This window comes from Rhinichthys klamathensis, unplaced genomic scaffold (assembly GCF_029890125.1).
Source record: "Rhinichthys klamathensis goyatoka isolate OS25496 unplaced genomic scaffold, OSU_Roscu_1.1 h1tg000192l_1, whole genome shotgun sequence".
Lineage (NCBI taxonomy): Eukaryota > Metazoa > Chordata > Actinopteri > Cypriniformes > Leuciscidae > Rhinichthys > Rhinichthys klamathensis.
The window spans coordinates 2,528,737-2,542,963 of record NW_026606718.1 but is presented as its reverse complement, the minus strand read 5'-3'; the positions used below and the strand labels follow the sequence as shown (position 1 = coordinate 2,542,963).

Genomic DNA, 14,227 nt, shown 5'->3' with positions numbered 1-14,227 from the left:
TTCATTCCATATCAAATTTACATTTAATTTAGTATTGATGTAATACTATTGCTATTAACAGTTCAGTTACAGTTTATTAGTTACAAGTTAGTTTACAGAGTTGCTACAGTTAATTGAAAATTAATTTTACCCAGCATGTGTGTTATTTTTATGCTTATTCGATTTTCATTTATATAATATAATATAATATAATTTTCATACAGCATATATATTTATATATAGGTATTTATCTATTTAGGTGATAAATGTAATTATATATGACACTTAGATTTAATTCTATAATAATAATAATAATAATAATAAACTATTGATATTAATAGTTAATTTATAGTTTAGCTTAGTATCATGCTAACACCAAAACTCTATTGAAGTTGAGTCGAGTATCAGAGTGGATATGAAGAGTTTTCCAAATCAGTCTCTTCTGAGTCTCCATGACAGTAGGATGCTGCTAAGACATCTGTCTAAGGCAGCAGACAGTGAGGCAGCACACTAGGTATTGGAACAAAGCCTTATATTAACACAAAAAAGGAAGATGGGAAGAACAGAGAGATGAGTCAAGCCGAAAGAAAAACATAGAGAGTTTCAGAGACAGACGCAGGAGTTTCTTTGCCATGCCTTCCTGCCTCCCTAAATCTTTCCCAATGCAGCATTTGGCCAATTACGAGGAGAATACAGGCAGAACAGCACACTTCACAGCTTTCAAGTGTGTCTGCCGCCCCATGGGAATCGAAAGAGAGAGGTAGGAATAGGAATCCTCAAAAACCTCCCTCCCTTATCATTTCTCGCTCTCTCTCCACACCCCAATTCTTCTCCAAATGATCCTATAGTGACACGATTCTATTTTAGCAAGATCACACATCTCTAATTAGGACACAATTGGCTGGGAGAGAAAGCAGCTCAAGTAACAGCACCACAGGAAGGACACGCAAGCACCTGTTGGCACAAACCTTTCTATGATCTCACATGCCAAACACTCCAAAAAACAAACTAATCATGCAAAAGCATTTTAGCAGCACCTCTCACATAAAGAAAATTCCACATTCCTGGTCTGACTTGTGTCTGTAAAATAAAAAAAAAGCTTAAGAAAGACAGATGCAGTTATTAGGTCACCAATGGAGAGCATTTCAGCACCATCATCCTGCACCTTTTTTGACTTGTCCCTCAGTTGAAAAAAAAAATGCATATAGCCTACATATACATTTAAAAGTTAAATATTTTAAATATATAACATTTTAAATATTAAATGTGAAAATAGATTATTTACACAGAATATACCTTGAATATGTGCCTTACACTACAGAAAACCACACACAATAGCGTCTCATAAACCAAACTAGCTTTAAAATAGAACATAAGAAGCACCTCATTAAGTTTTGCTGCAGTGTGGATGGATTTTGCACAAACAAATGACACATTCCACATGCAACCCCCCTCCTGAGCTAGGCTTTATTACTGCTACATCTTTGCCTAATCTTTTTTGTTTTTTTTAGGTTGCCCGCATGCTGCACCCCACTTCTTGACCATGACAAATGGGGTGGAATCCTGTTTTTAATAACCCCCTTCATCAAACTACCACAGACACACACACAAATGTCCATGTATGGTCACACATAATAAACAGACAGCATTTGTATTTTGGGGTTAGGAATAAAACCAGACAAGTACCAATGCTAGATAGACAGACAGACAGACAGACAGACAGACAGACAGACAGACAGACAGACAGATAGACAGACAGATAGATAGATAGATAGATAGATAGATAGATAGATAGATAGATAGATAGATAGATAGATAGATAGATAGATAGATAGATAGATAGATAGATAGATAGATAGATAGATAGATAGATAGATAGACAGACAGACAGACAGACAGACAGACAGACAGACAGACAGATAGACAGACAGACAAAGTTGGATGTAGATAGATAGATAGATAGATAGATAAGATAGATAAGATAGATAGATAGATAGATAGATAGATAGATAGATAGATAGATAGATAGATAGATAGATAGATAGATAGATAGATAGATAGATAGATAGATAGATAGATAGATAGATAGATAGATAGATAGATAGATAGACAGGATAGAGATGGATGCAGATAGATAGACAGATAGATAGATAGATAGATAGACAGACAGACAGACAGACAGACAGACAAAGTTGGATGGATGGATGTAGATAGATAGATAAATAGATAGACAGACAGATAGGATGGAGATGGATGCAGATAGATAGATAGATAAATAGATAGATAGATAGACAGACAGACAGACAGATAGATAGATAGATAGATAGATAGATAGATAGATAGATAGATAGATAGATAGATAGATAGATAGATAGATAGATAGATAGATAGATAGATAGATAGATAGATAGATAGATAGATAGACAGGATGGAGATGGATGCAGATAGATAGATAGATAGATAGATAGATAGATAGATAGATAGATAGATAGATAGATAGATAGATAGATAGATAGATAGATAGATAGATAGATAGATAGATAGATAGACAGACAGACACACAGACAGACACACAGACACACAGACAGACAAAGTTGGATGGATGGATGTAGATAGATAGATAGATAGATAGATAGATAGACAGACAGACAGGATGGAGATGGATGCAGATAGATAGATAGATAGATAGATAGATAGATAGATAGATAGATAGATAGATAGATAGATAGATAGACAGACAGACAGACAGACAGACAGACAGACAGACAGACAGACAGACAGACAGACAGACAGACAGACAGACAGATAGATAGATAGATAGATAGATAGATAGATAGATAGACAGACAGACAGACAGACAGACAGACAGACAGACAGATAGATAGATAGATAGATAGATAGATAGATAGATAGATAGATAGATAGATAGATAGATAGATAGATAGATAGATAGATAGATAGATAGATAGATAGATAGATAGATAGATACTGATCACAAACTAGATAGATAGATAGATAGATAGATAGATAGATAGATAGATAGATAGATAGATAGATAGATAGATAGATAGATAGATAGATAGATAGATAGATAGATAGATAGATAGATAGATAGATAGATAGATAGATAGATAGATAGATACTGATCACAAACTTTTGATAAAAGGCTCAAATACCCTAGCTGGAGAAAAAAGATCTCATTATCAGCAAACTGGGATCGATACAGACCGATATAAGTACATATACATACAAGGCAACGAATACACAATACAACAGAAAAAGAAAGAAAAGGCATTGCCGTATCGCACAGGCCACAATACTTTGACCAGTCAGCGGGCTGAGTTGCATAACAGACCTTAAACAGAACGACACTGTGAAGGGAGAGGAGGATCAGCTTTTGGTGCATAATAAAACCTGATCTATGGTTGCGGTACAGTCAGTCTGACATGCACACACCCTTACACACAAACCAAGACTGTGAGATACATGGAGACATAGAGCTCTAGTGATGAAAGCAAACAGTGTGATGCAGCAGTTACACAAAGAGTATCCTGCATCCCAAAATTAATGCCATTATCAAACCATTTGTTGAATGTTACAAAAGCAAATCCACCACAAAAAGGAATCAAATCAACACAAAACACACACAAGCACCGGCATGAAGATTCTTTACACAAGACAATTTCTGCTCTCCAACTTTCATTGAAGAAATGGAAACTGTAAACATTTGAAAATCAATAATTCTACTGCAGAACCCTGGGATTGTGAATCCAGAAGAACCTCATGCTATATATATGATACCTCTAACACTGAATGCTTGTGTACTCTCTGTCCTTATATATATAATATATCTCCTTAGCTATGTGTATATTTGTAAAGAAAAGAAATGAGAGGTCAGGGGTGCAGTAAGCTCTTTTCAGAGGGCATATGCATAATTTGACTCTGGGCCTACCATCTGGTTGAATTGAGGACATTGCAGTGCTCTAATAACAACTAATATGTATATGCACATCATTTGCAAGGTTAGGTCAGCTACAAGAAGTAAAAGCATGCAAAAAAAAAAATCCCAATTTATCATATTATATATACACTCACCGGCCACTTTATTAGGTACACCTGTCCAACTGCTCGTTAACACTTAATTTCTAAGCAGCCAATCACATGGCGGCAACTCAGTGCATTTAGGCATGTAGACATGGTCAAGACAATCTCCTGCAGTTCAAACCGAGCATCAGTATGGGGAAGAAAGTTGATTTGAGTGACTTTGAACGTGGCATGATTGTTGGTGCCAGAAGGGCTGGTCTGAGTATTTCAGAAACTGCTAATCTACTGGGATTTTCACGCACAACCATCTCTAGGGTTTACAGAGAATGGTCCGAAAAAGAAAAAACATCCTGTGAGCGGCAGTTCTGTGGGCGGAAATGCCTTGTTGATGCCAGAGGTCAGAGGAGAATGGCCAGACTGGTTTGAGCTGATAGAAGGGCAACAGTGACTGAAATAACCACTCGTTACAACCGAGGTATGCAGCAAAGCATTTGTGAAGCCACAACACGCACAACCTTGAGGCGGATGGGCTACAACAGCAGAAGACTCCACCGGGTACCACTCATCTCCACTACAAATAGGAAAAAGAGGCTACAATTTGCAAGAGCTCACCAAAATTGAACAGTTGAAGACTGGAAAAATGTTGCCTGGTCTGATGAGTCTCGATTTCTGTTGAGACATTCAGATGTTAGAGTCAGAATTTGGCGTAAACAGAATGAGAACATGGAACCATCATGCCTTGTTACCACTGTGCAGGCTGGTGGTGGTGGTGTAATGGTGTGGGGGATGTTTTCCTGGCACACTTTAGGCCCCTTAGTGCCAATTGGGCATCGTTTAAATGCCACGGCCTACCTGAGCATTGTTTCTGACCATGTCCATCCCTTTATGGCCACCATGTACCCATCCTCTGATGGCTACTTCCACCATGTCACAAAGCTCTAATCATTTCAAATTGGTTTCTTGAACATGACAATGAGTTCACTGTACTAAAATGGCCTCCACAGTCACCAGATCTCAACCCAATAGAGCATCTTTGGGATGTGGTGGAACGGGAGATTCGCATCATGGATGTGCAGCCGACAAATCTGCGGCAACTGTGTGATGCCATCATGTCAATATGGACCAAACTCCCTGAGGAATGCTTCCAGCACCTTGTTGAATCTATGCCACGAAGAATTGAGGCAGTTCTGAAGGCAAAAGGGGGTCCAACCCGTTACTAGCATGGGGTACCTAATAAAGTGGCCGGTGAGTGTATATATATATATATATATATATATATATATATATATATATATATGAGATTCACCAATGTATCGGCCAATAATCGCTATCAGTCATTATCACTATCGGACTTTGTTACAGGAAGCTCTACGTTAAAGCAAGCTCTATTTGACCCTATGAATCAGCTGTAGTTTCAGTCATTTGCCAGGTCCGTGGTTTTTCCCTACACCAAACATTATTTGTAGCGTGCCTCCCATTTAATAATCGCAAAGATCTTTGTGCTTTGTTACTTCTGATAAGAAAGGCTCAGTTTTCAAATTCTGTGCATTCTGTGCGTTTAAGTCAAAATGGCGTTTTGACGTTTTTAAATGTGAATGTGACAGATCGCTGTAGCGCCTTTGTTCATGCGGCAGCGCAGAGCGCGGGGCTTTTCTTCCACTTTAATACAAGTTATAGGCAAGCTAGGCAGTGCCTCCTAAAAAAATTGGGTGAGAAAGTAACCTATTACAAAACAAAACAAAAACGCAAATATTACAAAATGTGACATTAAAAAGTGTACAAATCACTCGTTTTTCTAACAGCGACATCAGTAAAGTTACAGCAGGAGTCCGCGTCTCTCTTGCCTCCCCTGAGCCCATTGACTTTTAACAGACCCCCTAAAGTGTGTGGTGGATTTGGTGGGGGCTAATTGAGAATGAATGGGGGAAAGTCACGTGAGAGGAGGTAAAGCGCTGTGATTGGATATGATTGGTTATGGTTGTATATAAATGGTTCATGCAATAAATCCCGCCTCGTTTTTGTGCGCGTTCGAGAATCTACCTTTTATAAATGAAGAAAAATGATGGCATTAATGGGAAGACTAATTAAAAAAAATAAGTAAATAACTCAGATATTACCGCTTTAAGTCATGCCAAAATCAAACTTGAAATGTCCTGAAAACATGATGAATGTGGAGCAATCAGCTTGGTGAAATTAAAGGTACATCGTGTCTGTGACCAGTGTTTACCGAGCTTGATGACTGATGAAAATAAGTTGACTGTTTAGAAAGAAAAGCTGAACATTAGTTCACAAATAAAATAAATTATTTATATTTTTACTACAGTTAGTTGTTGTTTTGGAATAAATGTAAAAATGCTTAAAAACACTAAATTGATGAGATTTATACTTGGTTTTAATAAAAATAACATGAATTACATTGTATATGAATTTTGATGTAATGTTTATTTAACCAGGGAAATGTGACAACATTAAGTGTAACATGAATTTACATCTGATTTAAATTCAAATGTAAATAAAAAATTTTAATTTACATTTTTTGTTTAAAAAAAAAAGTATGAGGACTTTGCCTCCTCATTTTAGAACACCACTGCACGCTACTTATATATATATAATACTACATATTTTATTAATTGTTAAAACAAATTGTTAAAATATTATTTTTAAATAGGTTTTAGTACTACATTTTTTTATACGAGGACGTTTACATGTACATGTGAGAAAGAAAGTGAAGAAAAGAAAAAGAAAAGAACAATCTTTCATTTTCTCATGCATTTTCCTAAGGCCCCAGTCTAGCCAAACAGCCCTCGGCCCTCTTCTTAATACAGAATAGCAAATGAGGCAGAACGCAGTAAAATACAACACTACTGTCTGGTCTAATATGTATGCCAAATCATAGAGAATTCAGCAAGTCTCTCTCTTTCTCTGATTTAATGAACCTCCCTACCCCTCCATCCTCAAACCTGAAACTCCTAACTCCACTGCCTCCCCTCCCTTCCCCGCTCTAGATGTACATATAACAACCTATTCTTTATAGAGAGAGTCTGGCTGGCCAGTCTCCATGGCAACACCGTCACTAGGCAACGGCCACTGCTCTTCCTGCTTTGTTTCGGAGCAGACAGAAGTGCAACTGTGGCAGGTAGCGACCGGGGCCTAGCGGAGCGCGGAGTGGAGACAGGTAAACTCATACGAAGAAGTATACTTGAGCTTTTTCCGAAATTGCCTGAGTCTAGCATAAAATTAGACTTTATTGAGTCATTTTTATATAACGCATTACCAAGGTAGCAACTGTAAAGGCAGTTATAATACGCTGCAATAGTTACCTGTTAATTTTTAAAGAGAATAGTGCATAGCTAAAACATCAAAATCAAATAAAATTTTACTCTACTTTCTTAATGCATGTTCTTCGTTTTATTGTGAACTATTTTTTTATTGTCAAATATATTACCGGGAATGATTTGTTGACTTTATTCAAAATGTAGTAACATGTTCTGCTGCTGATGTCACTTAATCTGGGTGGATTATTTGATAGTGTTAACCAATAGCCAAATAAATGTACTAAATTCTAGAATTATAATGAGGGTATTATATAAGAGAATATTTATCAGATGTTTTATATAATGAGATAAATTATATAATACCTTCAAAATACCTTTATAATCCATTATAGAGAGTTCTATATAGAGAGTTCAGGAGAAATGTTACCACTAAGGCATTTAAGCATTAGAGAAATCTATAACATGTCTAGTGACATCATCATCACAGTATACATATTTAAATATGAAACACAAATAATTATAAAATAACCATTAGTTGTAAATAAAAATAATATATGTGAAACAGCCTGCATGAGATTTATGTTACGCCATCTAGTGTTGTTTAAAGTCTCTTTAAGGCATAACGCTATTCGTTGTTTCTTTATTTTAACCAAGATGGTTTTTGGCATCAGTTTATTGCAATTGGTTGTTGTGCTGCTGTTGATGATAAGTTCAGCCTCCTCTCATTCCCAGGTGTGCTGATATGCCATTATTATTTGTGCCGTGATTCAGCCTCACAATCACGATTCCTCTCGTACAAACAGCATGAGGGAATTCATCTGAAGAAGGGAGTCATTCCGAGCTTTCAGAGCAGTTTGCTTACCAGCCATAATCACTGCAATTGTTCATAAAAAAAGAGTATGTGATTACTCAGGTGTGCGTGCATGTGTCACATGTGGAGGAGAAAAAGAAAAGCAAGGAGAAGGGGAAGAGGGAAAAGAAATACAGTTTAGGAATGAATGTAGAACGCAAACAAACAGACAGAAAGAAAGATCAAATCTGACCTTCAATGCAATGAAAAACAACCCCCACTACCATCTCTACAAAAAAAAAAAAAACTGCTACCCCTTCAACTGTCCTCCTGCTGACCGCTTGTCTCCAGAAACCTCCGTCTGAATCTCAATGTACACTCTAACTAGTTTACTTGTCCACTAACAATGGCCAATGTCCAGGAGAATTGTCATTTTTTATATAAATTAGTTCTGAACATTTCTACCACATCTCAAATGATGTATTGTGCAGCTGCCTAAAAACATTCAGTGGTGGCAAGTTTATTTAAAATGGGGAATAAAATGTCTCACAAAAGTAAAGTAGCACAAATACAAGATATAAAACAGAGGTATTAAATGAAAAATGAAAGATTTTGTTAACTGAAATAAAGCTGAAATACAATACTAAAATAACACTGATACAAAATAAATGTTGAAAAACGAATCTTAACATTTTTAAAAAATGATTACACTATTTAACTTTTGGCCCTCTGTTGGTTAAAAACCAAATTGCATGCATTTTGCAGAAGAACATTGTTTTGGTTGTGCTTCGGCTCTGCATTACAGTGCGGATGAATATGGTTATCCTAATAATGAAAAGAAAAAAAGTAATAAAAAACGCCATCTCCACGTCACCTTTACATTTCAATTCCCTTAGTTCCCTCATCTCCAAAATGTCAAACCAATGTTGATTCTTGTTTTATTACGAGCTCTGTCACATTCTCTTTTGTCTGCGTTTATTTAAAACGGGTGATTTGCCAGAGTCGAGTTCGAGATTTAGCGGCTCCATGTCGACCCCTCGTTTAGACAACTTACCTCTGCCACTCACACCATACACACGTCACAGTAGCCGGAGCAACTTTTCTCTATTTACGGATATGACGAGACACACGGCCGAGTGACGCATGTACGCATTTTTCCATTAAGACCATCATTTAAGGTCTAAAATATAAATACTTATAATAGGCCGTAGTTAATAATAGGCGTACCATAGTTAAATGTTAAAACACATTTTGGTAGAAGGATTGATGTTGTATTGACTCATTATTTGAATTTTGTTACTTTTGAACAAAAAAAAAGTTACATAGTGTACCTTTACATAAATGAAAATGATTTATGAAAATGAATGTTGAAAAAAGAAAACAATTGAAATCAGCTAATTAAAAAATATATACTCCTGGGACATAAAAGTGTCTGTAGTTGATGAAACACACACTATAAACATTTAAAGTGTGTTCTATCAATTTACAGTATAATCCTGGCTACTATTTGCTGTACTTTTATATATTAACAATTAAATGACAATGGTATACTGTGACTTAACAGTGAAAAGTTTAAATTAATATAGAAAACAGTTACTTTAAATTGTAATATTTCACAATATCTATTTATTTTTGATTGAATAAATGAAGCCTTAGCATTAGAGACTTCTTTCAAAAACATTAAAAAATCTTACCATCCCCAGACTTTTAAACGATAGTGTAAATATCACTGAATTTTGTTAGATGTATGCTTAAAATGGTATTATTATGCTTATTTAAAGGTTCATAATTGTATCTATGGGCTCTACTAGAATACGTTTACATCATTTAATGTTCAAAAACGTATTTTTTTTATTTTATAATTGACATAGTTGCAGCACCTGTTTTCACCGGATGTCTGAACGCTTTTAGTTTCTGGTTCTTTAAAACCCGCCTCCCGAAAAGCGCAGTCAGCTCTGATTTGTCAATGAGTTAAGAAAAATACATGTAATTTAAGACATGTTCTCTGATGAAACGTTTCATGTAAAAATTCGCTACTCACACAAATCTATCTTGTTTTCTGGATGTTTCAATAACTGGAAAACGACAGATGGTGTAGTCTGCACTCATTTCACTTTAAAATTCAGAAAAAGTATTTTTATTGTAAGAAATTAGGGTTAAATCTTCTAAAATGTAGGCTGTTTTTAACAGCCAAACATTATGTGAGAGCAGAGTGCTTGTATATGTGTGTGCGTGTGGGGGTGGATTTTAACTAGAACTCTCAAATCACAAAATCCAATTTTCAGGTGCACATCTAGAGGGTCGACCTCAAATGCAAACAGCGATCCCCCCCCCACCATCTACCCCTCTACCCTACACATTGACACCAGACAGCACCCCTCCCCCATGCCCTGCTGGACAGCCCCCAAAACCCCCTCCGTCCGACCAGCAGCACCACAACACTATATGAAAAAGAATATGAGCAGGCATGAATTTTAATGCAGTCACTCATCTCAGCCAAGCAGCCTCACTTCTGCAGTGGAAATAAATAAAGAGGGGGGAAAATACAGAGAACTGATAGATGAATCTTAAATCAAAAGGAGACAGAGGAGAAGCATAGGCAGAAAGACAAGGGTGGTGGAAAAAAAAGAGAGAAAGCGAGAAAGGGATAGCAAAAACTAGAAAGGAGAAAGAGAGAGCAAGAATGAGAGGTGAAATCTCATCTCTTGGCTGAATAATCTGTCATTCATCAAACTGATAGAACAGAGAGAGGTAGCACACAGCCGTAAAACGAAATAACGGCAGAGGATGAGAATTTGGGATTTGGTCTGGCTCCAATTCACCATCTTGAGTTGGGTGGCCCTAGTTATCGCGCCTACATCTACATCTTTCTCTTTTGGTCTAAATATTGCATGAATAATGCATGGATCTAGGTTTCATTAAAACCTCTCTTATTAATAATATCGCTCGTGGTGGAGTATGGGAATATGGGGTGTGTGTGTGTGTGTGAAATGAGAAAACGTACCTTCCTGCAGATGCTCACGTTTGTGCTCTGTCTGAAAAATCCTGCAAAATTGAACACGGCCCTAATTTTCTGCACTTTTCTTTATAACCAGCTTTCGAAACCAAAAAGCCAGTGGCGGTGAGGGGTAAACAGAGCGATGGGCAGGCCAATTCAGCCAAGCACTCAGCCAGATAACTCTGGGAGGCAAATGGGCATGATTTCACAAGGACGCTGCAATGAGGTCACTGTTACCTTGTCTTTGTCAGGCGAAAGGCTACAGACTGAACACAACAAAGCCATAAACAAGTGGTGGAAGATCTCGATACTGATACTGTCACATGACTTTAGCATGATACACTGTGCACTGCAAAACAAAGCATTTTCCAAATCTGTGTTTTTGTCTCGTTTACCAGTAAAAATCTCAAAACTAAAAATGTATAAAAACATGATCAATTTTACATGTGCAGTAAAACTGTGGACGACTTATTTTTAACAAATATATATTGGCAACCTGTTTTTTTTTTTGTGCTCTAATTATTTATTTCTTTTTGAAAGAAAGAAAGAATTTTAAACTTTTATTCAGCGAGGACAGATTAAATCAATCATAAAAAAAAAATATCTTTCAAATAACCTTTCTATTCATCAAAGAATCCTGAAAAAAAAGTATCACATTTTTCACAAAAATATTAAGCAGCGCGACTGTTTTCAATATTGATAATCAGAAATGTTTCTTGAGCAGCAAATCAGCATATTAGAATGATTTCTGAAGGATCATGTGACCCTGAAGACTGGAGTAATGATGCTGAAAATTCAGCTTTGCATCACAGGAGTAAATTATATTGTAAAATATATTAAAATAGAGAAATACAAGTCATTTGAGATATATTCTCTGATGACACATTTTGCTAAAATTTTTTGCTTCTCATGTAAATGTATCTTGTTTTCAGGATGTTGCTGAAAAACGACCAAATACTGATCACGAAAACTGCTGTGTGACTCATTGTAATGCATGTGTGAGATGGTTAATACCCTTTTCCACCAAAATGGTGCTGGTGCTCAGGGACGTCTCTCAGAATTTTACCACGTTTCACTGACTTTAGAGACGAACGATGAAGTAACTATGTTAATACATAATCTTTCAAAGACAAAAAAGACTCTTTTTTTTTTTTTTTTAGATAGGTTGATTTGTTGCATATCAGAATCAAATCCATTTAGTTTGAACAGAAAAAAAACACATTAATGTGATTTTTACAAACTCAATCCAAATATATATTTTTTAAATGTCTCAGTCCATTGGATTTCAAATCATTTTGTCATTGGACATTGCAGGTTTTTGACACTGTAAATGCATGAATATGTAAAAAATGCCTCGGGACATCAGCACCGTGGTGAGATGTAACAAAAAAACATGAGCAGATGCAAAATTTCCATCTTGTTTTTCCACATTGACAGTTACTATTTATTGTTCTATGAGAAAGTCTCTTGGCATTGCTCTGGCTGATTATTTAATTAGTAGCTGAAGTAGATACGGATATTGACAACATCTCAACAAATGGATCAAATTTTATCATTTGCGAAATGACAAAGCGGACACTGAATCCAAATCGGATTTGTGTGCAGTGTGAATGAACACAAGCTTTGTTTAGAAGTCTTTTGCTTTGTTCATATCGTGTCGCTCGTAATTACCATAATTACAAGATTTTAGTGTGTTAACGTCTTCAGAACCAGATATTTGTTTCTATGGAGACCCATAGAAACCAAAAAAAATGGATCCAGGCTTTGATGTTGATGACAAAATACTTAATAACGATGTTAATTCACCACAATGCTTTAAAAACAAAGAAGGAAGAAAACGATTAATATTATTATAATATTCAATATATAATGAATAAAAAATCATAGCAATCAATTCACACATATTTGTAAATAAAATCTTTTTATTTCAGACAGATGGGGAAAATAAAGTGGCTGGAGTAGCTTTGCAGCACAACAAAAGTAGGAACAAAAAAGGACAAAACAGGATGTCAACTGCTGCATTGGGCACTTCCAGTTAGCTTTGTTGGTTATAATGAACGATCTAGTTCTGTCATGAGTTGTTGTTTTGGAAACTTTAAGTGGTATCCCGCCCCTGGTCCCTGGCGATAATGGTGCCTGGTTTAAGACCAGCAGAGTCAGAATTACGTCCAGGCCAGAACCACCTTTAATTCATTGGAAATGTGTGGAACAGGGCCAGATTGAACAGCGGCTCCAGCACCAGCACCGGGTCAGTGGAAAAGGGGTATGAGAGTGGGTTAACTGTGTTAGAATAGTTTTACTCTATGGGTTGTGGTATGAGTGTGTAATCCATGGCTGAGGCTGATGCTGGGCTCACGTTTGTGGTTGTTCTTGCGCTGGAAGGGCAGTGTGTGCCGCTCGGAGTCTTCCTCACCCTCCTCGTCTGCCAGGTGTGTGTGAGTGTAATGGTAACTCAAACCTGGACGGTTCTTGTAGCGCTTCCCACAAACTAAACACAGAGGAACACACAAGGAAACAAAAAGACAAAAAAACTGTAAGAATGTGTACAAGAGTTTGGTTAATCTTGTTATGAACAAAAAGTATGAATTATGAGTATCATTATATTTATATACAATTTGTATTATTGTTGTTTTATGTTGTTATCATTATTTACTGTCAATAATTTTAATTCATGTAGTATTATAATTTAGTAATACATTTTTTTTTAATTCAAACTATATTAGTATAATAATAGCTATTATATACATAATAATATATTTTATTATTATCATCACTAATTTGTTATATTGTTCAATTGTATAATTTAATTTTAATTTAATTAAATAAGTATTATTTGTGTACACTAAAAGCTATTATATACATATTTTATTATAATATTATTATTAATTTGTTATAATTTAATAATTACAATTAAATTAACTTCAACTTAAACATTTATTATATTTAGTTTATTATAAATATAATACATTTTTTATTAAATAAATATTTGATCCATCCTCAATCATGTATATAAACATTTCCGCCGTTATTGCTCATGAGAAAAGATACAGTTTAAGATAACAGTAGAGAATATTGTCACACCATGCAAGATAAGTCGCCACAATGAAACTTGACATTAAAAATCCCATTACCAGGGGAATT

At 35.8% G+C, this 14,227-nt stretch overlaps 1 protein-coding gene across 2 annotated transcripts in view; it reads right to left on the bottom strand.

Annotated features, from left to right (window-relative positions):
• The window catches only part of dpf1 (double PHD fingers 1), a 47,981-nt gene that overhangs the window by 8,083 nt on the left and 25,671 nt on the right, over positions 1–14,227 (bottom strand). For both annotated transcript variants that reach the window (XM_056262452.1, XM_056262453.1), the window contains exon 8: positions 13,443–13,574. In XM_056262452.1, the coding sequence (XP_056118427.1) occupies positions 13,443–13,574 (132 nt within the window). The remainder of the gene's footprint in view (positions 1–13,442; positions 13,575–14,227) is intronic.